At 40.4% G+C, this 27,961-nt stretch overlaps 2 protein-coding genes across 2 annotated transcripts; one reads left to right on the top strand and one right to left on the bottom strand.

Annotated features, from left to right (window-relative positions):
- Positions 1–27,490, bottom strand: LOC105398251 (ATP-dependent RNA helicase SUV3 homolog, mitochondrial). The gene is given in 20 exon segments (XM_048624896.1): positions 1–410; positions 3,170–3,336; positions 3,595–3,766; positions 8,086–8,213; positions 8,582–8,703; positions 10,374–10,505; positions 10,929–11,061; positions 13,296–13,394; positions 13,719–13,867; positions 22,202–22,381; positions 23,169–23,362; positions 23,572–23,678; positions 23,982–24,116; positions 24,526–24,665; positions 25,055–25,146; positions 25,292–25,369; positions 25,772–25,946; positions 26,467–26,635; positions 26,768–26,888; positions 26,969–27,490. Coding segments are annotated over 20 exon segments (3,195 nt in total). The 5' UTR covers positions 27,393–27,490; the 3' UTR covers positions 1–132.
- LOC105390001 lies at positions 14,539–21,285 on the top strand. The gene is made up of 2 exons (XM_038112884.2): positions 14,539–16,129; positions 20,827–21,285. Exons 1-2 carry the CDS (start codon positions 15,781–15,783, stop codon positions 21,087–21,089), a joined length of 612 nt encoding a protein of 203 aa, XP_037968812.2. The 5' UTR covers positions 14,539–15,780; the 3' UTR covers positions 21,090–21,285.
- Positions 27,491–27,961: the final 471 nt, after the last annotated feature.

Below are 27,961 nucleotides of genomic sequence, written 5' to 3' on the forward strand. Positions count from 1 at the left end.
TTTCAAGATCTATCGCACTTCCTCGATATCATAACATCAGTTTTGTATATTAATGGTATCCATCCATCATAGGATATGTGGCATTACGCGGAATAGAAATTCCAAAATTATGATTTATAAATAAGGAGCACCTCAATGTTCATGACGAATAGACGTGCTAGGCTCCGATGGAGATTCCACGATCACACTCGGAATAGTCCTTTGAGATCCCATCGGGGTTCTCCCCGTTTCCGCCGGAACCGCCGCCATTTCGTGCTCTTCCGCCATTTCCGGCGCTTCCGGCCGCGCCCTTCCGGTCAGGAAGGTTTTCTTCTTCCATGCACTGACTCCTAATATGACCAGGACAGCGATTGCAGCGATGCTACCGAAGGTGATTCCAGTGACTGATGCTGTCGACATTGTGTAGTAGCCTGGAAAAGGTCAAAGAAATATCTTGTGTATAATGTATAATGTGCATGTGCAATCATTAATGATTCATTTATTATACACTCTTGAGTCCATCTGGAACAGAGAAACCGACCGCCATCTTAATTTATTTTCTTCAACCTTTTTGTACCTAATGCACAGGATCTTGACAGTAGATGGGCATCACACACGGAGGCCTGTGCCTAGGCATCGGACACCTATACTTATAGAAAGTTGCTATTTAGGATGCCTCCGATCCGCGAGACCCATCAGATCAGCCGCGCCGACGCGCCGATAGGTATTAGGTTTGTGTAGAAGCCGGGCCGCTAACGCAAATACCTAATTCTAGCCCTGAACAAATAAAAACTAGTCTCCCATCCGACTCACCCAGCACTTCTAGATGTATAACATCCACATACTCGTTCCCATCATCCAGCCCGGCGGCGCAGACCCACGCGCCCACATCGTCGTGGCGAGTTGTTTAACGGGCGTTCTACTAATCACAGCGTTTAACGCCCCTTCCACACTTCCACTAATCGTAGCGTCGGTTTTATGACGAATCGCGATATAGGGACTTAATCACAGCGTCGGTTTTATGACGAATCGCGATATAGGGATTTAATCACAGCGTCGGTTATATGACGAATTGCGTTATAGAGATTTTTATTTACCTACATCGATAACGGGCCCGTGCAGCATGGTCAGGATCTTGTGCCAACGGAAACATCATGGTTTTAGCCTTAATGATCAGAAGAGGAACGTGGATTCGGCTTCAGCTGTCGGACACAGTGCCGGTTTTAGTACTACCAGCGCCCTGAGCGAGATTTATACGGCGCCCCCTAACTGCCCACGAAATAAGGCGAAGGATAATAATGACAAAACCATTTATGAAAAGAAATAAACATTTATTTAAAAAAAAAACTTTTCTAGCCTTTCTATCGGTGAACTCTTTTATTAAGTTATGAAAGTCGATGTTTTCAGCAGAGAAGGCGGAGAAAACTCAACAGGGGTTTCCATACTAAAGTCAACAGGACTGAAAACAATCGCACTTTTTACCTTTAAATTCGGATAATTTTGTTGGTTTTTCTGTTAAATTTTATCCGCTTGTGCTGGTTGTTTTGGCCATATCTTGGTGAAACCTAAATCGATTTGATACTGAAATATCTTTTTTGAAAACTTATAAGTTATTATTATAAATTCTTTATTGCACATAAAAACATTGTACAAAGGCGAACTTAATGCTAGTAGCATTCTCTACCAGTTAACCTTTGGTGATGTCGAGAAAGTGGTTGGTAGTGCGATAGGCTGAGAGGAGAGAAGTTATTTACTTTAATCGAGACACAGAGATATACTTACTTATACATAATAGCTATACAAATTATATACATACATATATAAATATATTCCTACATTATATTATAATATACCTAATACATAATAATAATACAAAATATAATATAATATCATCATCATCAAATAAAATATATTAAAAATCAATTTTGTTGATCGTTCTGCACTTGGAGGTAGTGCTGACGAACTTTGGCTTTAAAGATGTCTATAGACTTTGTCTGCCGTATATGTAGCGGTAAACTGTTCCACAAGCGAACCGCTGTCACAGTGAATGAATCCGAATACCCTGCCGCATTATGCTCTGGGGTACGAAAGAGAAGGTTTCGACTTGACCGTTGAGGACGGTCAGAGAAGTCGAAGAACGTGAAGCGTTCTGTTAAGTAGGATGGGGCACAAGGATTATAAACTATATTATGAATGAGAGATAAAATATGGGCATTCCTTCGGTGTCGGATATTGAGCCACTTGAGTTTATTTCGAATTTCAGTGACGTGATCATACTTACGCAGGCCAAAGATATAGCGAATGCACAAGTTGAGGAGACGCTCAAGTCTATCAAGTAGCTCTTCTGTGAGGTCAGGATAGCACACATCTGCATAATCAATAATAGGAAGCAACAGGGAGTTGACTAACGTAACTTTGGTCGAGTATGGCAGGAAATTCTGTAGGCGCTTAAGCCCATGCATGGATGCATGGATCTTGCGGCTGATAAGTTGACAATGTTTTAAAGCTTAAGTGCACAAAAAAATATCATATGAAAATTCTTTTTACCCGACTGCCGAAGGAGGAGGGTAATGTTTTAAATTTAATTTATTTGTGTTTACGTTTTGAATATTTTTTTAAAATGTTCATCTATTTTGAGGTATTGTGTCTAATTTGAATAATGCACATTTGATTATTTTAATTAGTGTATTAAGGTGTTACTATTGCAAAACAACCAAAAAAAATACTGAAATATTGCTGGTTTTTTTTAATTCTCGGTTTTAAACATATAATTTTGGCAAAAATTTCAAAAAAACTTAAATATTAAATATCTTAGAAATGGTTTAGTTTCGAATAATGCATTATAGGGTTCAATCAACTGGAAATGCCTTCCTCTATCACCTCTTGAAAGGATCCGGTCCACTTACCAATAACCCTGTAAAGTCAGTTCCAGAGATATTTTATAATACTTTTAATATAAGGCTTTTAATGTAGTGCTCCGACCGAATGGATTGAGCACTGCGTTCCATTCTAGTGTTGCCAACACATCGTTTTTTTTTTTCGCTTACGGAGATGGGAATATAGGTAAAGGGGCGCCGCTTAACGGCGCCCCTTAAAGTCCGGCGCCCCTGGGCGGTCGCCCAACCGCGCCCTACCCTAACGCCGGTACTGGTCGGACACATAAATTACCTAGTAACAAAAACTAACTCACCCTGCACTTCCAGATGTATAACATCCACATACTCATTTCCATCATCCAACCCTGCCGCACAGGTCCACGCGCCCACATCGTCGTGGCGCACGCGCCGCACCCGCACCGCGCACGCGCCGCCGTCCAGGGAGCGGTTGGGGGGGAAGTAGTAGCGGCCTAGGATCGCTCTGTGGGTGACGAAGATAGGGATTCTTTATGTTTTTATCGTGTCGGTGAGATATGTGAAAGTCTGACGGGTTTGTTAAGGTTGTAGAAGGATTTATTCAGGCAGTCAGAATCAGGAATTTAGCTTACCTATGTATATGTTTAACGCTGAATTAGCAATATTTTTTATGCGGTTTCTATAAACAGATAGTCATCTACTTTTTATCTCGGTACCTACTCCGGCGGGAAAATATGTTTTTCATAAATATTTCGTAACTCACTTATCCTCAGTAACTTCCGGCGAGATGCTAAACGGGCTGCCACTAGGCGGCTCGAAGCGGCAGTAGCTGAGCGGGGTGAGGGTCTGCGCCGACACACACAGCAGCGTGGCGGGCCGCGCGTGCACCGCCGTCATGTGGGGCTCCACGGCGGCTAGCTTGTTTACTATGCGCACTAGAAGGGGTAGAGGCAGGAGTTGACTGACATGAAATGGCCGAATAATACCCTCATTACACCTACACAGTAAAGTGACTGTGATCTCGGCCGAGCACTCGGTAAATTGCTAGCCGTTCATTGGTCGAGGATCGGCCGAGTATGCTGTCTCGCCACTCAACTCGGTAGATGTAAGTGTAACAAGGGTTTAATGTCCAACAATCGGACTAGCATAAAGTATAGGCTTTATTGAACTCCCTAGAAAAAATACCAAGACTATTTAGATAGGTACTTACATCAGTGGCGGATTTACCTATAGGCCAAAAAGGCCAGTGCCTAGGGCGGCAGATTTAGAGGGGCGGCAAATTTAGCTATTATTTTTTTAACTGTTTTTTAAAATAAATATAGTTGTACAACTGTACATAGTCCATATATAAATAAACGATTAATAAACGCACTATAATATATACTGAGGTACACTTTTGTACTAATGTAATCATGAACTTTAAAATATTCTAATAGCGTTTCAATAAAATAAAAAAAAACTCGTAACACAGGATTTTCGGAGCCCAGCACGAGCACCATCTCTCCACAACTTCGTGTACCTATTATTGTTTTATTACCATGTAGATCGGCTCGTTTCCGAGTTAGAGAAACGGAAAAAGGCCTACCACACGAGTTAAACGAGAAGTTTTCTTTTCCAACCAAAATGAGTGAATTGTTACCATCGACCCTAACGGAACAAGCCATTTCAGATTTAGTTCAGGAATGCTTACACTTTCAATGCCACGTTTTAAAGTGTTAGTAATAATGTATGCCATTTGTGACCTACTAAAATATACGGGCAAAAATTTACCTTTGCTGACCATTTCAAACCCTAGTATGAGCCATTGACCATTGTAAAACACAGTAAGTCACTTATTTTCACTTACTATGTTTTAAAATGGTTGATGGCTCTTACTATGTTTTAATATGGTTTTCGTGGCATTTTTGATATCGCAGGGTGGAGTTACTAGGTTTTTAGAATTTTTATTTTCGTTTCTGAGCGGTTTTTTGATATTCTGACCCTTTGTTCCCAGCCAGTCACACCTCAACCAGTCACACTGTTACTCGTTGGGAATTTTATGTTCAAAATTCCCATCAGTCCACACTCTGTTACTCGTTGAAACACCCTTTTCCTTCATTCCCAACGTGTCACATACAACTGTAACACTGTAACTAGTTGGGACTATGAAAATAAAAATTCCCAACAAGTCACAGTAACTTGTTGGGATTTTCAATGAAGAATTTTCCACCATAGACAAAAACCGATTATAGAATAGAATACACTTTATTTGTACACCCCAAAAGAATAATAAAATATACAAGTTGTAACTTAATTTGGATGCGGAAAGCTAAAGATCACATCCAGTGGCGTGCTTTGGGAGAGGCCTACGTCCAGCAGTGGACTACTATAGGCTAAAGATGACGAACCTAATTAGGGTACAAAAGGCGGTCTTATCACTAAAAGCGATCTCTGCCGGACAACCTTTGGATGGAGGGAATAAGAGATTAAGGTAGATGGCGCTAGTGAAACCTCATCAAGTCTTTTGAGCCAATACAAGAGTCCAATGGATCTGAATTCCACCATATGCGATAACTATAATTACTACATGGCTGTTATGCAAATTAGTAATATTAAGTTTTAACTAGTTTAAGTTTTCCGAATAAAATAAATAAATAAGTACGTAAGTACTAGATCGGTGTTGGTCCCCATAATTTTCGCCATTATTTTGAGATCATCTGCATCTTCCGTCTATGTCCGAGGCGCGCCCGCGGTGTAAGCGCCAGATCATCATTAATCTGAGGTAGGTACTTCGGAAGTACCTAATTATTTCTTCATGGTGAAGCAGAGCAGATATGAGTCGATAGGTAAATATCAAACTGCCATAAAGTCACCTCCACGCAAAATTTGGGAACTGAAAGTTTTCATTTTCTCTATTATTTTGTGGCTACTGCTGTACTACCCACCCAGTATCTATCTATCATTCATAGAAAAAAAATGATTGGATTTTACAATTCGGTTTTGATTTTATAATTTTATTGTTAACTAGTTTAATAAAACTTATTTGGTTGTTCGGAATAATTATTTCTATTTTCATACTTTTTCAAGAAACGAAAATAAAAAAAATCGTAATAATAAATGCTTATACACTTATACAGTGTGTTGTTTTTCGGACCCAAACTTTAAGGGTTTCTACGAGTAATATCATCGAGAAAAAACCCCCATCGGGTCCGAAAAACAACACACTGTATAAGTCACAGTACCTATCACTGGTTAGGCATCATCATCATTCATCATCACTGAACAAATCTTAACGAGTAACGGGAGAACAGTTGGGAATTTTCCAGTTTATGTTCCCATCCAGTTACAGTGGCTGGTTTGGAATTCAGAAATAAATCATTCCCAACGAGTAACACTCCCATCGAGTAACACTGTGACTAGATGGCACACTTTTCATGAAGAATTCCCAACTGTATACAGTGTGACAGGTTTGATGTGTGACTCGATGGGAACAAAGGATTCTGACAATGCAGTTTTGTTGCAGCGCAACCGCCTAAAATAATGTATAAATCAAAGACCCGATTTTTTTAAAAGTTGGCGCTTACTGTGTTTTGAAATGGCACAGCCGAATAGTTTAAAAACAATACAATCAATTTCTATTAAAATATGTAACAATTAGTTAATATCATGGTGACAGACAATGAAATCAAATAAGTTTACATTATTTTCTTCGGCGATTTTAAATTTGCAAAATCATCAACGCTCTCTGAACACTTGGTTCGACTGCTTAGTCCGACTGATCGGACCAAGTGAACTTTTTTTTCCTATTGGTTCGATTAATGAATCGGACTATCATTACTACTTTGAAATTAGAACTTATGGTCCGCCTGATTGGACCAAGTAGTCGGAGTCGGACAGAAAGAACTAAAACTTTTAGAATAGAATAGTATAGAATAGTGAGACAACTTTTAGAAATCAAACAAAACTTTATTCGGAACTTTAGGTAACTTAAGAACCATAGGTTAAAAAACATAAACTAAAAACATTCTAAGCACAACAAAAAAGAGAACAACAGTGAGACTTTATTACATCATTAGCCTATAGCAGTCCACTGCTGGACGTAGGCCTCTCCCAAAGCACGCCACTGGATGCGATCTTTAGCTTTCCGCATCCAATCGTAACCAGCCGGAGTATCTAGCCGGAGGGCGACTACGTTTGCCTAGTCGCGGCCTCCACTCCAGAACAATTTTACCCCATCGGTCATCGGTTCTTCGACAGATGTGACCAGCCCACTGCCACTTAAGATTACTAACTCGGTGAGCTATGTCGGTGACTTTAGTTCTCTGTCGGATTACTTCGTTCCGGATGCGATCTTTCAGAGAGACTCCAAGCATAGCTCTTTCAATCATAGCTCGCTGAGTGACCTTCAGTTTGTAAACCAGTCCCACTGTAAGTGTCCGCGTTTCAGCCCCATAGGTCATAACCGGTATGACACACTGATCTAAGACTTTCGTCTTGAGACTTTGTGGTATAGGCGACGAGAAGACAAATGAAAATTGCCAAATGCTGCCCAGCCTAACTGTATTCTTCTATTGACCTCTGATTGGAAGTTGTTTCTACCCAGCTGCTCACGTTTCCTACTCGTCCGATGATTCGGATCAATAGTTCACTTGATCCGATAGGTCGGACAAAGTGGACTCACTTTTCCTATTCATCCGATGATTCGAACCAATAGGAAAAAAAAGTTCACTTGGTCCGATCAGTCGGACTAAGCAGTCGGACCAAGTGTTCAGAGGGTTTTTTATTTGTTTATCTAATCCCGATACTTTTTACACAGAATTTAAAGCGCTTTAAAGTCGGGTTTTTTTTTGTTTTGACTGTTAAATAAACTTGTTAGGTCAAAATTAAACTTTCAGTAAGTATATACATAGCGGGTTGCAAAAATAATCTAGTGACTGACAGAAATATAATTAAGTTCACAATCATCTAATAACAGGATTAAACTAACGTATTGAATTTCAAAAGTCAGTAGGGGCGGCAAAATTTGAATGGCCTACGGGCGGCAAATCTGTAAATCCGCCACTGACTTACATACGAACCTAGAAACAATAGGATAAGTTAGGCATAATTGATGTGCCCAAGAATCGTTAACCGTTGTGATGGATTATTAATATACAGTAGGTAGTGTGTTGATGAGGAATGACGAGGACGCAGTAGGTACTTATACTGTTGTGGCGCTCCTTTGGAGACGTCTAGTAATGGATCATTATAGGCTGATGATGATGAAACAACTAACCTACAATCTTCTGCTTAGACTCCAGTCCCACAGTGCTGGTCCCGATATGGCAGTGCCATTCACCAGCGTCAGCCTTAGTGGCATTTATTTTGACTTCACACCGGCCCGGCCCGCAATCAGTGAGGAACCTGAAAAACTGATTTGGTCTGCTGTTATCTTAGATTAAACTTATGGGAATAAATAGGAATAGAGATAAAGTTTTTAACATAATTACTTACCATAGAATTAGTAATTAAATGCAGTCATTATTTCTATCATTATTTTTAAATAGCTTCATAGCTTAAACAGATGAATAAGGTCTGTGTTGAGCTGTTGATGATTCCAACTACAGGCCAACTACAAATGATAGGTAGGTAGATTTCCTTCTACTATTGCACCCTACGTCATACGAGCACATAACTACATTAGGTAGATACTTTTTTAAACTAGGTAAAATATCAGAAACTCTGACTCGTTTCTATAATCTAATGTTGTGTTCAATAGATTAGGTACTTACGAAAATCGCTTCCCACTAGGGTGTATGAACCCGCAGTACGCCATCGGCATGTTGGTCTCGCATTCTACACTTATAGCCTCATTCTCCAAAGCCAGTATTGTGCGGACACCATTCACTTTTAGCTTCGTATACGCTGGAGTCAACACAAAATATTAAGTTTGAATTAAACTGTATGGAATAAGTAACGTTAAATTCACAGAACACAGAGTCTTACCGTTTGTAAATGCATAGTTTTTCACTAATAATATCACTATAACTGCAATCAAATCAGTCTTCATTGTAACTCCGAGCGTAAACCGTAAACATAATAATGATTGAATCGCGGGTAGCCACAGTACCCTCGATAATTTTTTATCATGTGTCAAAAGGTCAGTAATTATAAGTTAGTAATTACTATTACCTACCCTCCCCAATTTTATAGTCTGTTACTTTGTAAAGGTTGTTAGTTGAGCGCCTTATGATGAAGTATAGCAAATAATTGGAAAAATATATCTCTCTCTCTCTCTCTCTCTCAGCCTTCCGTAGTCCACTGTTGGACATAGGCCTCTCCTAAACGATCGCCACCCCAAACGGTCACCCGCCATCTGCATCCAGCGGCTTCCCGCTACCTTCCGCAGATCATCAGACCAACGGGTTGGGGGGCGACCGACACGCCGTTTGCCGACACGGGGTCTCCACTCCAGAACCTTTCTACTCCAGCGGTCGTCGGCTCTGCGGGCTACGTGGCCAGCCCATTGCCATTTCAGCGTGCTAATCCTTTTGGCTATGTCGGTAACTTTAGTTCTCCTGCGGATTTCTTCATTACGAATCCTATCTCGCAGGGACACGCCTAACATAGCCCTTTCCATAGCACGCTGAGCAACTCTGAGCTTGTGGATAAGCCCTTTGGTGAAGCACCACGTCTCGGCTCCGTAAGTCATCACTGGCAACACGCACTGATTGAAAACTTTTGTTTTCAGACACTGAGGTATGTTTTCAGTGAAGATGTGTCGTAATTTCCCGAACGCTGCCCATCCGAGTTGGATTCTACGAGCTACCTCTTTATCGAAGTTGGATTTACCTAATCGGATCACTTGTCCTAGGTAGGGATACTGATCAACAACTTCGATGGTGACACCTCCTACAGTTACGGGCGATGATGAAACATGTTCGTTCGACATGACCTTTGTCTTGTCCATGTTCATTTTCAGCCCAACTTGTTTAGAGGCATCATTGAGGTCTGTGAGCATTTCGCCCAACTCCTCCAGCGTTTCCGCCATAATAACTATGTCATCAGCAAATCGTAGATGAGAGATATATTCGCCATTGACGTTAATGCCCAGTCTTTTCCACTCTACAAGCTTAAAAACATCTTCCAGTGCACAGGTGAACAGTTTCGGAGAAATAACATCTCCCTGTCTCACGCCCCTTTGCAACTGGATCGGTTTTGTGCTATGTTCGTGTAATCGAACTGACATTGTGGCAGCATTGTACATACATCTCAACACCTCGAAAAATATATACTTACAGGCAAACAGCAAACATTCAATGAATATTCTAACCATCATTTTAACCCTAGCAATAATATAATCCGAACCTTTTACCTCCAATATAGTCATTCTATTCATTTAAGATATAACTAGGAACAATGCAATAGCTAGTAATTTGGTATATTTTACACTTCTTAGATAACACATTATGTCTAGCTTACAACCATAACACATCTTTTTTAGGACCTGTAAAAAATAAAAGTCAAACATGGCAATATCTAGAACAACATTCATTTAATCGATTTATTAACACATAATTGTACAACTACTATCGTCTCTTCTACTATTCACTTCCGTTTGTGTCTGGTGGGTGTCTTCTTCTTGCCGCGGTCGGGCTTGGCGTCCGCCACCAGCTCGCTCTGGAGCTTCTTCAGCATCTGCGGGGTGATGAGACCCTGGGGAGGAAGATAACAAGGTTAATAAGACGGCTAGGTAGTGGTAATGGATGAAGAAAGCCGTTGTCGTTGTGAACATCTTGGATGATGGTTATGCATTATGCATCGTGTTGATCCATATAAATCGCACGTTTTTATCTACCGATGGGGCGATTTATGAAGTGACTCAACGCATGGCGATATATCCACCCATGTAAACGCCTCGTTAGCCGATCCCACGGCATCTTCACAGCCACGGCATCTTTACCATCAAATCATTTCGCTGTATTTATCAAGAATCGCGATATAGTGACTTTTATTTACGTCGATAACGATGCCGTGCAGCGTGGGCAGAGAATCCAACACGACTACATCACGCATTGGGTTTCGTGTGTCTATTGGACTGCCAAAAAAATATTTATCGAATGTCTCCCGCATCCATACCCTAGAAACAAGCATATCGGACAGTTTCCCCTTCCCGTCGTCTGGGCGGGCGGGGGCGCGGGGCGCGCGGGGGTAGGCGCCCTCCGCCGCGCCGCCGGACTCCTTGAGGAGTTGCTCCGAGTTGCGCAGCAATCTGGAACAGGGAATGTGAGGTTTATTCCGGATTTTGTTGAAAAACACGCACACATTTTACAAACATAGTAGCCGAAAGCGAATGTCCAAAAGCTGTAGAACAAAAGTGGTTCAACATGACTCCCTGAGTAGACAATATGGAACACTTTGCATAAGAAGCTAAAAAGCTACTTTTAAATTCTCTAACACTCTGTTCTACTTATAGTTTTTGAAACAGGATTTTTAAGCGCAAAATAAATAAGAATATTAGTTAAACATATCAGGGTGTCCACTCAGAATCCTCCAAAAAATTCCCTGACTTTTCCCTGACTTTCCCTGACCATTTCAGAAATTTTCCCTGACCAGAGATAAAAATAACCAAAAGCTTGATTTGAAATTTTTCCGATTTTGCGACACTTATTAAAAAAAAACTTTGACTGCGTAAAATATTTCGCTGTAAAAAGTGTATATTAAGCAGAGAGAGAAAGTGACTCAGACACATAATTTTGAACAACATGAAATTCCAAAAAAATAAGATTTTCCCAACAAACTTTGTTAGACAGGTGAAGTTATGAGAAAAAAACGCGAATTTCAAAAACACGTAGGTACAACAAAAGTTGTTTCGAGTGATCCCCTGAGTCACCCTATTTCGGCTATTTACGGTGGGCCTGCGCCTAATAGTATACAGGCGGAGTTTTTAAAATAGCGATCTCAAGCTCACATGCTGCTCAGGCACATCCACATAAACACCACTGCTACACACATCACACACAACACGTCCCCGGATTTATAACAAATGTAGCTGGTCCCGTCATCATCAGGGATCGCTATTTTAAAAACTCCGCCTGTATATTTTTAGGCGCAGGCCACCGTACATCTACCACTATTGCAACATTATGTATAGGAAGCAATGATAAATAAGTACCTATTTAATTTTTTTGTACAACAAAGTTTGAATACTTTTATTTTGCCATGACATGTATTTCTTTTTTTTATTTACAAAATTTAAAAATGGGTATATATTTATTTTATTTTAAAAATGTCATTTTACTTTTGAAAAAAGTCATTTAATGTTTGGAAACCCAAGCGGGATCCATTGGTTATTATTGCAAAAGACGTTAGTTAGACCTAGTTAATTTTATTTAAGCACACTTATTGATGGTAGGATTAGTTCAGAGTGCTTTGAAGAAATACGCCTCATCATATTTTTTTTGTTAAATGAGAGTTTGGATGCAGGTAGTGTTGGGTTCGATGAGATTGTTGGAATAAGAATTGGATTTTAACTTAAAAACGGAACATTGGTTTAAAAAAAAACAAGTGACGTTTGGGGAATTGGTCTATGGACGTGAGAAGGATGGATTGTTGGATTTTGCGATAGATGTTAAAAATTGTAAAAGTGCAAAAAGTACGAATAAAGAATGGTCGAAAGTTATACGGTGTCTCATTTCACTCAAGGATAGAATACAAGCACACATAAGAAGGATTAGCGCCTTCATGCAACAGTAGATAAAATAAACTTTTTAATTTGTGTATAAAATTTGTACTAGCACCTTGTATAGTAATCTTAGGACCTTCAAAACCAAAATAACTCGAGTAAAGCGTGTTAAGCTTTGTAAATACCGTGATTAATTTAAATAAAACAAAACCAAAAATTTTCATATGGGCGCGACGTTTTAAAAAAAAATGATTTGATGAGTGGAATGAGCGCCGATACAGCGCGTATAGAACATCTTTCTATTCTATTCTATTCGATACAGCGCGTCTGCACCAACACGTTATGTGGGGACTTATTTTTCATCACTAACTCTTAAAACAAAAGTTGTTCAGAACGGCAAGCTGAGTCACACTCTTTTGAAAGAAATTTAATTAACGGAACATCATTTTACTATTGAACAAACTATGAACTGAGTCTGGAATCTGGCTTACGAGATTTTATTTTATGACTTATGTATTTTACGTTTAAAAAAGAAGAAGAAAATTAATAATTAGTAAAAGCAAGAACTACAATTTTGCAAAAATATATGCTTTACTAGTAATTTTTCCCTGACTTTCCAGGTAGCCCATCAATTTCCCTGACTTTCCATGACCACCTTCAGCTTCCCTGACTTTTCCCTGACTATTCCTGACTTTCCAGAAAGTGGACACCCTGCAAATAACACTTTGAAAAAGACTTATTACACTGATTACTGCCAAAAGTTGACCCTAGTGAATTTTTCTGTAGAACTTAGGCTAGCTAGTAACTTTGTCATTAATCACCTGGTGATCTGAAAGATGCCTTGTTGTATGATGGCGTCCAGTTCCACCTCCATCTCACGGACCAGCTTCACATCCGGGAACATGTCCGGGAACCGGTAACTGAAACAACAATAAAATCACAAAACCATCCTCTACCTAGGGGTTGAAGGGTGCATTTAAAAGATTAACTTCACGCTTTTCACGGGTTCGTTATCGTTTGTTTGCTTTTTTCGATGGATTCACGATGGTTTCGATGGATTCGCCATTAATACAGCTCTGTGATTGGAGTAACGCGTATTAAACGAGTTTACCGAAGCCGAGTGCCGCGGCCGCAAGAGTCTATTAGTGGTTGGTCCGGGCGAAGAGCGATCCTACCTATGTAACACCCATATAAAGCATATAGGTCATAGAACATGGGAATAAGGCTCCGTGTGACGCACTGACCTGAGCCACAGATACAGCTCGAGCACGTCGAACACGGCCTCGAGGTGCACGAGGTCCATGATGGTGCGCGGGGGGGGCGCGGGCCAGTCCACGGCGCGGCACAGCCAGCCCCGCGTGAGGGGCTCGCTGCGGCTGTACTGACGGACCATCTGCGGAGTGAGGGAGGTTAGTAATGAAAGGACCATGGGAGAACCAAAAGGATTCGAATGCAATTTTAACGCAAGAGAATGGGAAGGCATAGTGCTACTTATATAGTGGCCCTTCTGAGTGCTTTTGTAAAACAAGAAACAAAACGTTTCCCGTGGCAATTCCAAGAAAAAGTTACTGTTACTTATGTATGTTTATCCAGGGTGTCAACTTACCTGCATACAAAATGTAATCTAAATTGCTGCAGCAGTTTTCCCGTGTAAGAGTAACAAACATCCAGCTACCCATGACAAACACTACAGCTGAACAAAGGTAAGACACTGTAGTGAAAGGATGAGCCAGTCAGTTTAGCTTCAGTCGCTGACTTTTATAATCTGCTCTGACCTAATATCGTTTAGGTAAAACCGTAAAATCTGAACCAAACCTAACCTCTTACCTTCAAGAAAGTAGCACAAACAAACGGCAGCTTATTATTGATCGGCGCGCAACAGAACACGTATCGCGCGCGCAGCGGCAGCGGCACGTGCTGGATCATCTCCGCCAGGAACTGGAACGCCTCCGTGTTGCACATGAAGTACAGAGAGATGGTAGACACGCCAGAGATACCGGTTCGAATCCCGACGCTGACATGTACCTTGTTGAAGCACAACACTACGTGTGCGCCCCATCACTAGACGAGTGACGGCGCCCCCCCGCGCCCCGCACCCTCGCAGGCGCCGACGCAGACTACGCGCCGCCATTCTGAGACTGCAAGCCATTCGATCAACATAACTTTACATAACAAATATTTCTTTGATTTGAAACTTTGATAAAGTCAATATATTTCTTGTAAAACGGATCTCCAACCTAGTTCTCATTGAGTAGATACCTGCGCCAACAAGTTTTCGAGCCGGATACGGGCTTTTTGGAAGATCTGAAGACCAGGCGAGACGAAAATCGGAATCCCGAGGCACGTATCGGCGAGGTCGTTCAAGGGCAAGAAAGAAGATCCACGCGGCACCAATCTGCTATTCGCCGCGATCTCCACGAAAATAATCAAGATACAACATTCTACGGCCAGTCTCGAATCTCAAGAATCACAAGAAAAACCAGAAACCACGACCAGAATCGAAAAACCAGGAAAAGAGGTTACAGTGTGGTATTGCTGTGAGTTCGTTCCAATTTCAATTATCCCCTGTGTGCACAATTCAATTCACTATCTTTTTTCCTAGTAAAAATCACGTAACAATAATAATTATCCCGTTTTAATCATCAATTCATTTTGTTAAAATTACCATTTTGGGTGTCATAACCTAATTATCTCCCATTTCTCCCGTCACCTGTCTATTTTTACACAATCGAAAGCGCATATTATTCATAAATAATCGAATCTATTCCCAATTTTAACCTACGTGTTTGCGTACCCACGTCATTAAATTATTGAAATCCATTTGCATCTGTCAATCCATTCAAGTTTATTCAGTTCAAAGGCCATATTTGTTTCAATGAACAGCTGTTTTTCCCAACACAGTGTATATTTTTAACAAATTGCATATTTTTTCTCGTTTTTTTAACATATTGTTTTTATCTCATACATTCCAGTGAATCCGTCAGCATCGCTGTCGCGCAGGTGGTGCGTGCGCCGAACCGCCTCTAACCGGTTACGCAAGCTGAGGTGGCTTCGATGTTTGCATTGCTTGCGTGAGCTCTTCTGCTGACCCATAGTAGCTGCCTGTTAAAATTTAAGTATCGCTTCATACACTTCGAGCTTGTTTCACTATTTTCACAAATTTTATTTTATAAACAAAGTGTAAAACAGCTATAAACATTGATCGAATGGATTGCAGTCTCAGAATCATCTGAGAGACTTGGGCACCAGTTATCTTAGCTTAACTTCATTTCTTAGCCTACTCCATTAAGTCGCAACTCATTAAACATGGATATTAAATCATTAAAAAGGTCAAGAGCATCATTTAAATCAAAGCTTACAATATTTAAAACTTATTTAGACACGCTTTTGCCTTGTAAAGAGCTAAATAACTTGCAAATTCGAGAATTAACTATTAGAGCTAGCAAAATACAAGAAATGTACAATGAATATGATTCAACTCAAACTGAAATAGAAAATTTATCTGAAATTCCAGGTGACGAATATTTAGAACGGGAGAGCTTCGAAACCAACTACTTCAGCACAGTAGCTGCCGCGCAGGAGGCGCTCGATAAGCACACGGCGGCTTCTGCGGCGCGGGACAATCAGTCGGTAACGGGTTCTAGTGCATTCTCAGGTGGGCCAAACCTTAAATTACCTACAATTAATTTACCGACATTTTCTGGTCGCTATCAGGACTGGTTAGAATACCATGACACATACAAGTCACTAATACACACAAACACTTCAATACCAAAAATCCATAAATTTCACTATTTGCGGAACACTTTAAAGGAAAGTGCTTCTATAATCATAAAATCATTAGAGTTTTCAGCAGAAAACTATGATGTTGCATGGGATTTGCTGTGTGATCGATACAATAATGATAGAATTCTAGTAAACAATCACATACAAGCTTTGTTTAACATACAACCAGTTGTTCAAGAATCCTCAAAGGCGTTACGTAGCACAATAGATAGCATTAATAAAAATCTAAGAGCCTTGAAAACACTTAATTTACCCACAGAACACTGGGACATTCTCATCATCCACATGGTGACTAGTAAGCTGGATTCACACACAATGCGTGACTGGGAAACAGAACGCAATCATATAAAGTCTATACCTACTTTAGAAGAATTCAACTCATTTCTCAAAAACCGCGCAGACTTACTAGAGACCATGGAGGAAGCACAATCACAAAAACACACACGCAGACACAGCGACATCTCTCACAATCGTCCAAAAACTTTTGTCGTAAATCATAACCAAACACAAAAACAATCACAATATCATTGCCCTGTTTGTAAAAATAATCATTCCATTTACCAATGTCTAAAATTCAAATCAATGCCTATCGAGGCACGCATTGAAAAGGTAAATAAATTAAACCTTTGCACTAATTGTTTACGGAGTGGTCATGACGAACAACGTTGTAGATTGAGTTCATGTAGGTATTGCACAAAACGACACAATACAATGTTACATAAAACGGATTCTGCATCTACACAATCACAAACACAAACAAAATCAAGTAGCTCGCAGTCCCCCTGCCATGGGTCAAGTGACTGTGTTGTCTTACCGTCCATAGCAGGGCAAAATCAATCACAAATACCACAGAGTAGTCAGAACAGTATGGTAGTACAGTCAGACAACATTACATTGTCCTCTACTCATAACAGTCAAGTTCTACTTTCAACTGCAATCATAAACATAACCGATCACCACGGTAACAATCACAAAATTCGTGCACTTCTAGATAATGGCAGCACGTCTAGTTTTATTACAGAAAAAATACAAAAACAGTTGCAAATACCCAGTTATTCAACTTCAATTTCAGTACAAGGGCTAAATAAACAGTCTTCAAAAATAACACAAAGATGTGACGTGACTATATCGTCACTCACCAATAGTGGTTATACAACAAACGTCAATTGTTTCGTTGTTCCACAAATCACCCAGTTGATACCTACTACAAGAATAAATTGCGAGGCTCTCAATATTACTTCGCATATCAAACTAGCAGATCCGACGTTCTCAGTTCCTGCGGAAGTGCATATGCTGTTAGGCGCGGATTTGTTTTGGGCGGTCCTATCTAACAACCGCATCAATCTAGGCAAAAATAAACCAACCTTAGTTGAAACAACACTAGGGTGGATAGTTTCAGGATCTATACAAGTTCCTTATTCTAAACACAACAAAATGCAATCCTATAATACAGTCCACTGTCATTTTCTAAATAACATTGAGCTTGAGGAAAAACTCGATAAATTCTTTGAATTTGAATCAGTTTCCACCACTCAACAATCCCGAACTAAAGGTGAGAGTGAGTGTGAACAAATATTTACACAAACAACCACACGCCACCCAGATGGCAATTTCATTGTTACAATACCATTAAAAGAATCACCTGAATGCTTAGGCGACTCATCACAACAAGCATTAATTCAATTTAAATCATTAGAGCGCAAATTCAATCGCAACAGTGAGTTTAAACAAAAATACACAGATTTTCTTGAAGAATATCAGACCTTAGGTCATATGTCAGAAAACACTAACCCACAAGATGACAAAACTTCATACATAATGCCACATCACGGCATTCTGCGTGAAGATAAACTCACAACAAAGTTGAGAACAGTTTTTAACGCATCGAGTATAACTAGTTCAGGCAAGTCATTTAATGACATTCAGTACATAGGCCCCACTGTACAAGATGATTTATTAAGCATACTGATTAGATTCCGTCAGCATAAGTATGTAGTGTCATCGGACATAGAAAAAATGTACCGACAAATTTATGTAAAGGAGGAACAGCGAAGCTTACAACAAATTTACTGGCGATCAGATCCCAGTGAGCCAATCAAACTATACAAGTTAAATAGGGTCGCGTACGGTACAGCATCCGCGCCATATCTAGCTACCAGATGCCTAATGCAGTTAGGGCAAGAGTGTACAGACAAAAATGTAGGTGAAACAATCTTACATGACTTCTACGTCGACGATTATATCTCAGGTAATGATGACGAGCAAACCCTCATACAAACATGTAAGGGCGTCATACAAAGAGCTCATTATACTACATCATACTACAAGGAGCTCATTTTCAGTTACGAAAATGGCGTTCTAACTCAGCCTCAGTATTAAACTCTCTAGACAATGAAAACAACAATGACGAACTATTATGTCTAAAAAATGACGAGTATGCAAAAACATTAGGTTTACTTTGGGCCTGCACAAAAGATTTATTACTGTTTTCAATAAACAACATCAAACAAAAACACAAAATAAATAAACGCATAATTTTATCAACTATAGCACAAGTATTTGACCCATTAGGATTAATTAATCCTTGTATGTTACAGGCCAAAATTCTCCTACAGAATTTATGGGCGAAAAATGTTGACTGGAACAGTCAGTTACCAGCCGAGGTTGAGTCACAGTGGAACACATTTGTAAAACATTTACCGGAAGTAACCGAAATTCAAATTCCTCGTCGAGTTTTATGTGATTTCTACATCAAGGTAGAATTACATACATTTAGTGATGCTTCTATAAAAGCATATTCAGCTTGCGTATATGTACGCTCACTGTCTAACAATGGCAACGTAAGTGTCCACTTACTGTTGGCAAAAAGTAAAGTTTCTCCTCTAAAACAAAAAATTACTATGCCCAGACTTGAGCTGTGTGGTTCTCTTCTGGCTACTCAGTTAGCAAAAAAGGCAATAGAATCATTACGTCTACATATAGACGCACAGTACTTCTGGTGTGACTCAACTATCGTGCTGAGCTGGATAAAAACATGTAAGCTAAAACTAAAACTATTTGTACTCAACAGAATAAATGAAATCACCAAAAATTCAAACCCTCAGTCATGGAATTATGTTCCCACAGATATGAACCCTGCCGATATAGGGTCAAGGGGTTTAAATGCAGCAAAACTTAAATCATCACTTTTGTGGTGGGGAGGTCCGCACTTCCTACACCAAGCAGATATGCAGTTGCCTACTCAACCGCAAAACACAAATAGTGAGGAATTGCCAGAGATTAAGTTTCAGTGTCATTTATCTACAACTGAACCTCATGAAAATAATTTAGTACTTAACTTTTCTAATATTTGTTTATTACAACGTGTAATAGTACAAATTAAACGTTTTAAACATAACTGTTTCAATCGTAATAACAAAATAGTAGGTCTAATTACAGCATCAGAACTTGAAGACGCTATGCAGGTTTTATGTAAAATAGTGCAGAGTGATATGTTTTGTAAACAAAAATCCATTTTAATTAACAAAAAACCATTGCCGTCTAAAGATAAACTTTTAAGTCTTAATCCCTTTGTTGATGATGCAGGTATAATCAGAGTTGGAGGGAGACTGTCGAACACGAACTACGCCTACGACACAAAACACCCCATCTTACTACATGCATCACATCACATCACTAAACTTTTAGCCCAACACTATCACAAAATACTTTTACATCCAGGGCCACAACTATTATTGGCAACATTACGCCATAAGTTTTGGATTATCAATGGGCGTAATTTAACTAGAAAAGTAACTCATACTTGCATAACTTGTCTTAGATTTTCAGGTAAAACTTACCAACCCATCATGGGTAACCTCCCAAAGCAGAGGCTACAAGCTGACTATCCATTCGCAAACACAGCAGTCGATTATGCGGGACCAATCCTGATAGCGAACAAAAAGGGTCGTGGCAGTCAGCTGAAAAAAGCATACATAGCCATTTTTGTATGTATGGCAGTACGAGCTGTGCACATAGAGCTCGTCACCGACTTAACTTCCCAGGGCTACATGGCCATGCTTAATCGTCTAATTTGCCGCAGGGGCAAGCCAGCCTCCATAACATCCGATAATGCTAAATGTTTTATTGGTACCTTTAATGAATTACCTAAATTTTTGAAACAAAATTCCAATAACATAATTAATGAAGCAGCTAAGATTCAAATTGAATTCAAATTCTCTCCACCATACAGTCCGCACTTCAATGGGTTAGCAGAAGCGTCAGTGAAGTCAGTCAAACATCACCTAAAACGAGTTTTATCAATGACTCACCTAGATTATGAAGAAATGTACACTGTCTTGGTTCAAATAGAGGCAATTCTTAATTCCAGACCCATAACCCCTATTTCATCTGATCCATCTGATCTAGTAGCTCTCACTCCTGCACATTTTCTGATTGGACGAACGCTCACAATGCTACCTGCACCTCAGGTCGACAACGCTCCAATCAACACACTCTCTCGATACAAACGAGTCCAAGCATTGAAAGCACACTTCTGGAATCGCTATTATAAGGAGTATATTTCAGCATTACAGATTCGCAGCAAGTGGCACACCAATCGAGGTCAACTACAGCTTGGGCAGATGGTCCTCATCAAAGATGACCGGCTCCCACCCAACAGATGGCTGCTCGGTCGCATCACAGCCGTCTACCCTGGCACCGACGGCATCAACCGCGTGGCAGACGTCCTCTCCACTTCGGGGACCTTGAGACGGGCTTACAACCGGCTCTGCCCTCTACCCATGACGTTGGACCAGGATACTCCAGCTCCAAGGGGCCCAGCTTGTTGAAGCACAACACTACGTGTGCGCCCCATCACTAGACGAGTGACGGCGCCCCCCCGCGCCCCGCACCCTCGCAGGCGCCGACGCAGACTACGCGCCGCCATTCTGAGACTGCAAGCCATTCGATCAACATAACTTTACATAACAAATATTTCTTTGATTTGAAACTTTGATAAAGTCAATATATTTCTTGTAAAACGGATCTCCAACCTAGTTCTCATTGAGTAGATACCTGCGCCAACACCTAACAATGACTCACGCCAGAGATGCGGGCTCGAATCCCGACGCTGACATAATGACACTCATTGGTAGACCATCTCACTTACGGTAAAGGAAAAGATCGTAGGGAAACCTACATATCTATCTAGTTCTAGAACCTACTTACCGACAATGGACCAGCGTGCCGGAAAATGGTCCAATCTATTAAGGCTGTTTTTAACAACGTGCGGGATACATCACGCATGTGGTATTGCCCCGCACATACGTATGACAGAATACGAAGTAGGTATGAATATGAGGCGAGACGCGGGAAAATAGCGGCCATCCCGCATGCGTGATGAATCCCGGACGTTGTTAAAAACAGCCTAAGTAAGGAAGGGAGTTTAGACCCTGGGGATGCACAAAGGTTCCATTTGAAAGAACCAGAAGCAGGAACTTACATTCCCACCAAAAATAGGATCTCTTACCTTCAAGAACGTGGCACAAACAAACGGCAACTTATTATTGATCGGCGCGCAACAAAACACGTATCGCGCGCGCAGCGGCAGCGGCACGTGCTGGATCATCTCCGCTAAGAACTGGACCGCCTCCGTGTTGCACATGAAGTAGAGCCGTGGTAGCTTAGTCGAGTAAGCCTTTCAGAGATGCCGGTTCGAATCCCGACGCGACATGACACTCATTGGTAGGCCAATGAGTTCTTGGGAAATGCACTTATGGTAAAGGCAAACATCGTGGGGAAACCAGCATATCTATCTAGAAGCTATCAACCCGCAATGGACCAGCTTGGCGGCAAATGGTCCAATCTAAAGAAGAGAGCTTAGACATTGGGGATTTGCACAAAAGTTCTAGAGAGAGCCCTACATCCCCACACAAAATATGATATTAGCCAAAATGCTTACCTTTAAGAACGTGGCGCAAACGAACGGCAGTTTATTATTGATCGGCGCGCAACAAAACACGTATCGCGCGCGCAGCGGCAGCGGCACGTGCTGGATCATCTCGGCTAAGAACTTGAACGCCTCCGTGTTGCACATGAAGTAGAGCGAGTCGTCTACGGTGCACAGGTGCACGAATATGTCCTGTGGAGAGGTTTGTGGTTAATTGTGGCGAGGATTTGCACCTGTGCACAGGTGCACGAATATGTCCTGTGGAGAGGTTTGTGGTTAATTGTGGCGAGGATTTGCACCTGTGCACAGGTGCACGAATATGTCCTGTGGAGAGGTTTGTGGTTAATTGTGGCGAGGATTTGCACATGTGCACAGGTGCACGAATATGTCCTGTGGAGAGGTTTGTGGTTAATTGTGGCGAGGATTTGCACCTGTGCACAGGTGCACGAATATGTCCTGTGGAGAGGTTTGTGGTTAATTGTGGCGAGGATTTGCACCTGTGCACAGGTGCACGAATATGTCCTGTGTAGAGGTTTGTGGTTAATTGTGGCGAGGATTTGCACCTGTGCACAGGTGCACGAATATGTCCTGTGGAGAGGTTTGTGGTTAATTGTGGCGAGGATTTGCAGGGTTGGATTATTCGTAGGAATGTGTTGTTGCAATCCTACGGCACTCCAGAGGTGCAGAGGTCTCCACAAACGTCAGCCACTTCCGCCTATCTTCAGCTGTACTATTGGCCTCGCTCCAGCTTTGTAGCCATCAATAACTCACTCGTTTTACAGATTTGGTGAATAGGGTACAAGTTGAACTGGTAAACCTTTAACCTTTGTTTTTAAAGTGACATCCAGAAAATTTCTAGAATTTTAGGTACACGGATAGACTGTAATGCGACGTGAATCCTTTTAATTGCTAGATTTAACTCCAGGTCCATCTTGCAAGGGATTTTCGAGAGAGACTCAGACAATCTGACTAAACTCACCATCAAGCTACTCAACGTAGCGTGCGGCAGATGGTACGCGTACAACTCCATCTGTTCCGCCGTGGGGTGCAGCCCGGCCTGCGCCACGGGGTCCGGGGTACTAGCCAGTAATGTCTTCAGGGTCCCGTGGTCTTCAGGCCTGAAGGTGGTCACGAAGCCTGTCTCCCATGCGCTGCCGTAGCGGCCCGCGCGACCTGGTGGTAGAGGAATGTCGGGTTTGCGAATGTTGATCTTGATATTTGAGTTGTTGATGAATTTCTAGAATCATCTTTGTTGTATGAGAGAGTTGTGAAATGGGGCTGGTCAAATAACACATATAATAAGAAGAATATTTCAAGACTAGAGAGAGAACACAATGGTAGATAAATGCGAATGGACATATGCGACGGACACACAAACTCACCTGCAATCTGCAGAGCTTGTGATATACTAATGACATCTATTTCTTTGTCCCCATCCTCATTCACCACTGGCTTGACTAGAGAATAGAATATTATCCTTCGTATGCTCCTGGAAAAGTAAATATATTTGAGGATAAACACAGCTTTTAATATGTAATAGTTCTAATGAGATAGGCAGTTATGCAATGCAATGGTAAGATCGCAGTTTTTAGGTTATAGGTACTTACTTAATTTTATTGGAAACAAAATCCAATCCCAACTGTAAAAATGAACATTACAGGACTTCATGTTCAATTGTTTTACCGATAAAAGCATTTCCACAATAAAACGTCTTTAACTCTTTAGTCGTCCACTCCACTCACCATCATGTTACTAACCTACATATTCTAACTAAATAAATTACGAAACTCACAAATTGATTCCCAGACCGATAGCGTCTGTGGCGACCATGACTTTACATGAATTTTCAGGGTCATTGAATTTGTTGGCCTGAGCCAGCTTAGTGCCGGGCGGCAGGCTGCCGTATATCACCGCCACTTCATGGCCCCTGAAACAACGATAACTCAAATTAATTATATTAATTTTACAAAATAAATATTTCATGAAACTATTGAAAATTGGACTCTTTGGCTACGTAAGGACAAAAGCGATCCGCTATCAGTGGCAGTATAATTATGAATTCAGTACCGTAAATACCACTTTGGTTTAGGGTTTAAACTTGTGGAATCATAACAATGTGAGCAATAGTTTTCATAAACTCAATTTCCGCACAAATCAAAAGACAAATCTTTGAATTAAAGTTAAGAAAAAAAGGTTAAGTACAAATCTGACTTATTTACCCTAAAATTATCATCAATTCACACAATAGACCACACACAAAACAAAAATAATACTCTAACTGCCAACAAAAGTAGTTCACAAAACAAGGAAGGATACGTGCCTGAAGCGGGACTGACCTCTGTTCGATCGCTCGACTTACACTGTAAATGTCGTTCTTATTGAAACACACTATACAGTCACCCGGCTGCACATTGTCTAGTGAGGATAGCGCTGCGTCTTGGACCTTCAGCTCTGTTAGACGTTTGTATGTCCGCACCTGGGTGGGTAAGGAAGAGATTGAATAAGATGGGTTTTATGGAAAATGATAGGTAGAGTGCGCGCCACCACTGAAGTCCTACGGCAAAATCAGGAACTAATCTAGCATATCATTAGCAGCCAAAGAATAAATAATACTATTTTGAAAACAGCGCCGCGGCTATCGGATTGCAGTGGTAGGTAGCGCGGTCGCTATATATTATATACCACTCCTATATACCTACCTCCATAATGTAGAAACTACAAAAACGGTTGCTATGCGAGAGCCACGCTAAAAGTTTAGGGTGATCGAGTATGTAGGAATTATGACTAGTACTTTTGTGTGGTTCATATAAGATGATATTTTTTATTAATGAGAGAGTGCCAGAAAGTGATTAGTGTTAAGCCTACCTCCATTTCTTCACCTGTGGTGTTGCAGATTTCTTCAATGAGATTGATTGCGCCGGCTTCCCCGCATAAATGTATTTCATCTGCTTGTAATCCTGAAGAGGAAAAACATTATCGAATTTAGAACCTAATTATTGTATTTAATTATTTACTCTTATGCTTTATGGAGTCGTCAACATTATTAGTGTAGTAGACTAAAAGCTTAGTTTACGAAAGTCATAAGTTTGTATAAGATCTTACCTAATATGGCTCTGGTCCACGCCCATCCTCTGCCTTTATCACCTATCATTTGTATTTCATCTATTACAGCTACATCATCTGAAAAAATATGTTTTACAATAAATTATTTATATGTCTGTCTATTTTAAATGCATTGCCATGCCTCAGTGATTTTGGGCTACTGCCTAAACCTTTCACTATAGTGGCAAACCTAGAGTGTCTTGTGATTGTTACCATGCCATACCATCGCCTATAATGGTTTTCACAACGAAATTTCTATTATGTTAAATTTTCTTTTAAGTATGCCTGTTGTGTTAACTGCTGGAGATCCTTATGTTAATAAATAAATAAATAAATAAATAAATAAATAAAAGAGGGTTACTAACTTACAAACAGAGACTAATGTAGATAGGTCTAAGGTAAATTTTGTTATGCTTGTTCTGATCAAACTTTTAATTCATTACCTAATTAATTTTGAAACATTCTCTTTGTTCAACTTACAATTATGATTTAAGGAAGTCATTTCAACGGTACAAGCTACATGACTGGACTCTTTGGGTTCTGCCTCAACAATTGTGTTGGGATCTTCTTCTGGTGCATCAACGGTTCCTGTTAGAATGTTACATTGTGATGCATGTGTCCTCTCTTCTCCTGTTACTAGATCACATGGGATACCCTGTAGAATAAGAGTTACTTAGTGATATAGGTACGGTGGCCTGCGCCTAAAAGTATACAGGCGGAGTTTTTTAAATAGCGATCTCAAGCTCACATGCTGCTCAAGCACATCCACATAAAAACCACTGCTACACACATCACACACAACACGTCCCCTGATTTATAACAGATGTAGCGGGTCCCTTCATCATCAGGGATCGCTATTTTTAAAACTCCGCCTGTATACTTTTAGGCGCAGGCCACCGTACATACTTTAGGAATTGTGGCTGAATTGGTATATAAACTTCATTTTTTATTTTATGGCAGTAAGTTAGCTTGAGGTCCCCTTGTAGAAATGACACAAGATGATATGGATATCTACACTGTAGGTACATCTCTGGTTAGGGATCACACATCACAGGATCTGATGATAATGACAACTATTATGAGGAAGCTTAAAATAGCTTGGAGAATTAAATCTTAGCTCTATATAGGAATACCTAAATTTCATAATTTGTTATGTAATATCAACAATATTGTACCCTTTTGTTAGCTTTGTGGTATATTTCAGCAGCAAGCAACTTGAGAGGGCCACAGTAGACCCCGGACTTGGCACTTAGGAACCTCTCCATGGCATGGTAGGTCTTTCCCGAGTTTGTTGGTCCAGCGTGAAATATTATTTTTCTATTCATACTTCTGGCTTGTGGATACCTGAAACATTTATATAAATAAAAAAAATACTGACTTCCTGTGTTTATATGACTATTAGTTACAGTTTAAAGAAAAAACTGAATATTAATCTATGTAATTATTTAAGTAAATTATATGAAATTGTTTACATACCAGTTGGCTGGGGTACGCAAGTCTGATATTTTCTTAAGGTCATCTAAACAGTCTAAATGAGGAAACGCCAGTCGGGCATGTCTTACGAAGTACGGGAATAAATCATTCACATTTCCAGCGCCTGCAACATACATTTGTGTCAGAAAAATATATATTTTGTATTTCATACTCATGGAGGTTATAAACTGAAAGTATGTATACCTTGTAATATATCACTAATAGTTATATGTAAATCTGGAGGTAGATCGTGTTCTAAGCAATGTCTTCTGAATGATAGGAATGCCTGATGCAACAGTGTGTCATCCAAACCATTCTCTGAAGCCAAAACCCGAACTTCAGGTTTCTGATAAAATCTGTTCAGTATTTTGAGCAAGTCCTGCTTTTTCAGACGGCCAGTGAATTCTTCCCCTATATTCATGTCATCAGGGTTGGGCTTGACTGGCACTGGCACAAACAGAGACGATGGATTTCGGTCATGTTTCTTGGTTCTTCGGAAAACATAACCTATACTGCTAATACGACCCTTGTTTGTACACAACACACTATTCCTAAGGAATGGAGTAATACACGGCTGTAAAGTTTCATTACAACTAATTGAAATAATACGAGTGAAATTTTTATACATCTTTGGAATAAAAACTAAACATGAAAACAAAATAAATTTCACATTGGATCAAAAAATAACCTACTGACTGAAATGTCATTACAAGATAATATGTCAATGTCAAATTGTGCTTATTGCTTCCACAGGCAAAAAAAAAGCAGAAGTAACTCAAGTAACTAGGTACCTAATCCTTTTTCCAAGAAACACAGTTTTCTTCACGAACAAGGAGGTGATTATAGCGAGTAAAACCAAGATTAAAGTTGCGACTTGTGAGTCTTGTGACAGAGGCATACCGTCTCGGTCCCAAAGCCATTGTATTGCACTTTTGTACTCATTTTGTACTAGTATGAAATTCATTATTCCGAGAGGTAGAGAACCAAAACACAGAGTGAGTGTATGTAGTAGTCTATGGTATAATACCCCATTTACACTCTCGCCTCGGCCCTCGCCTCCTCGCTCGCCTCGTCACTCGTGCGGAGGCGCGAATGTAAACACCCACTCGCGTGTGACGCGAGTGGGTGTTTACACTCTCGTGCAGAGTTCAGTTGTCTTTGAGCTAGCAACGATGGAGGACGTCGAAGTTTTAGCCG

This window comes from Plutella xylostella, chromosome 13 (assembly GCF_932276165.1).
Source record: "Plutella xylostella chromosome 13, ilPluXylo3.1, whole genome shotgun sequence".
NCBI lineage: Eukaryota > Metazoa > Arthropoda > Insecta > Lepidoptera > Plutellidae > Plutella > Plutella xylostella.

What these genes read in the sequence shown, in the direction of transcription:
- LOC105390001 (XM_038112884.2), top strand. Translation starts at nt 15,781, where the DNA reads ATGGATATTAAATCATTAAAAAGGTCAAGAGCATCATTTAAATCAAAG. An exon ending in GGGTTCTAGTGCATTCTCAG is followed by an intron (nt 16,130 to 20,826) that starts GTGGGCCAAACC and finishes AGTATATTTCAG; the next exon opens with CATTACAGATTCGCAGCAAG.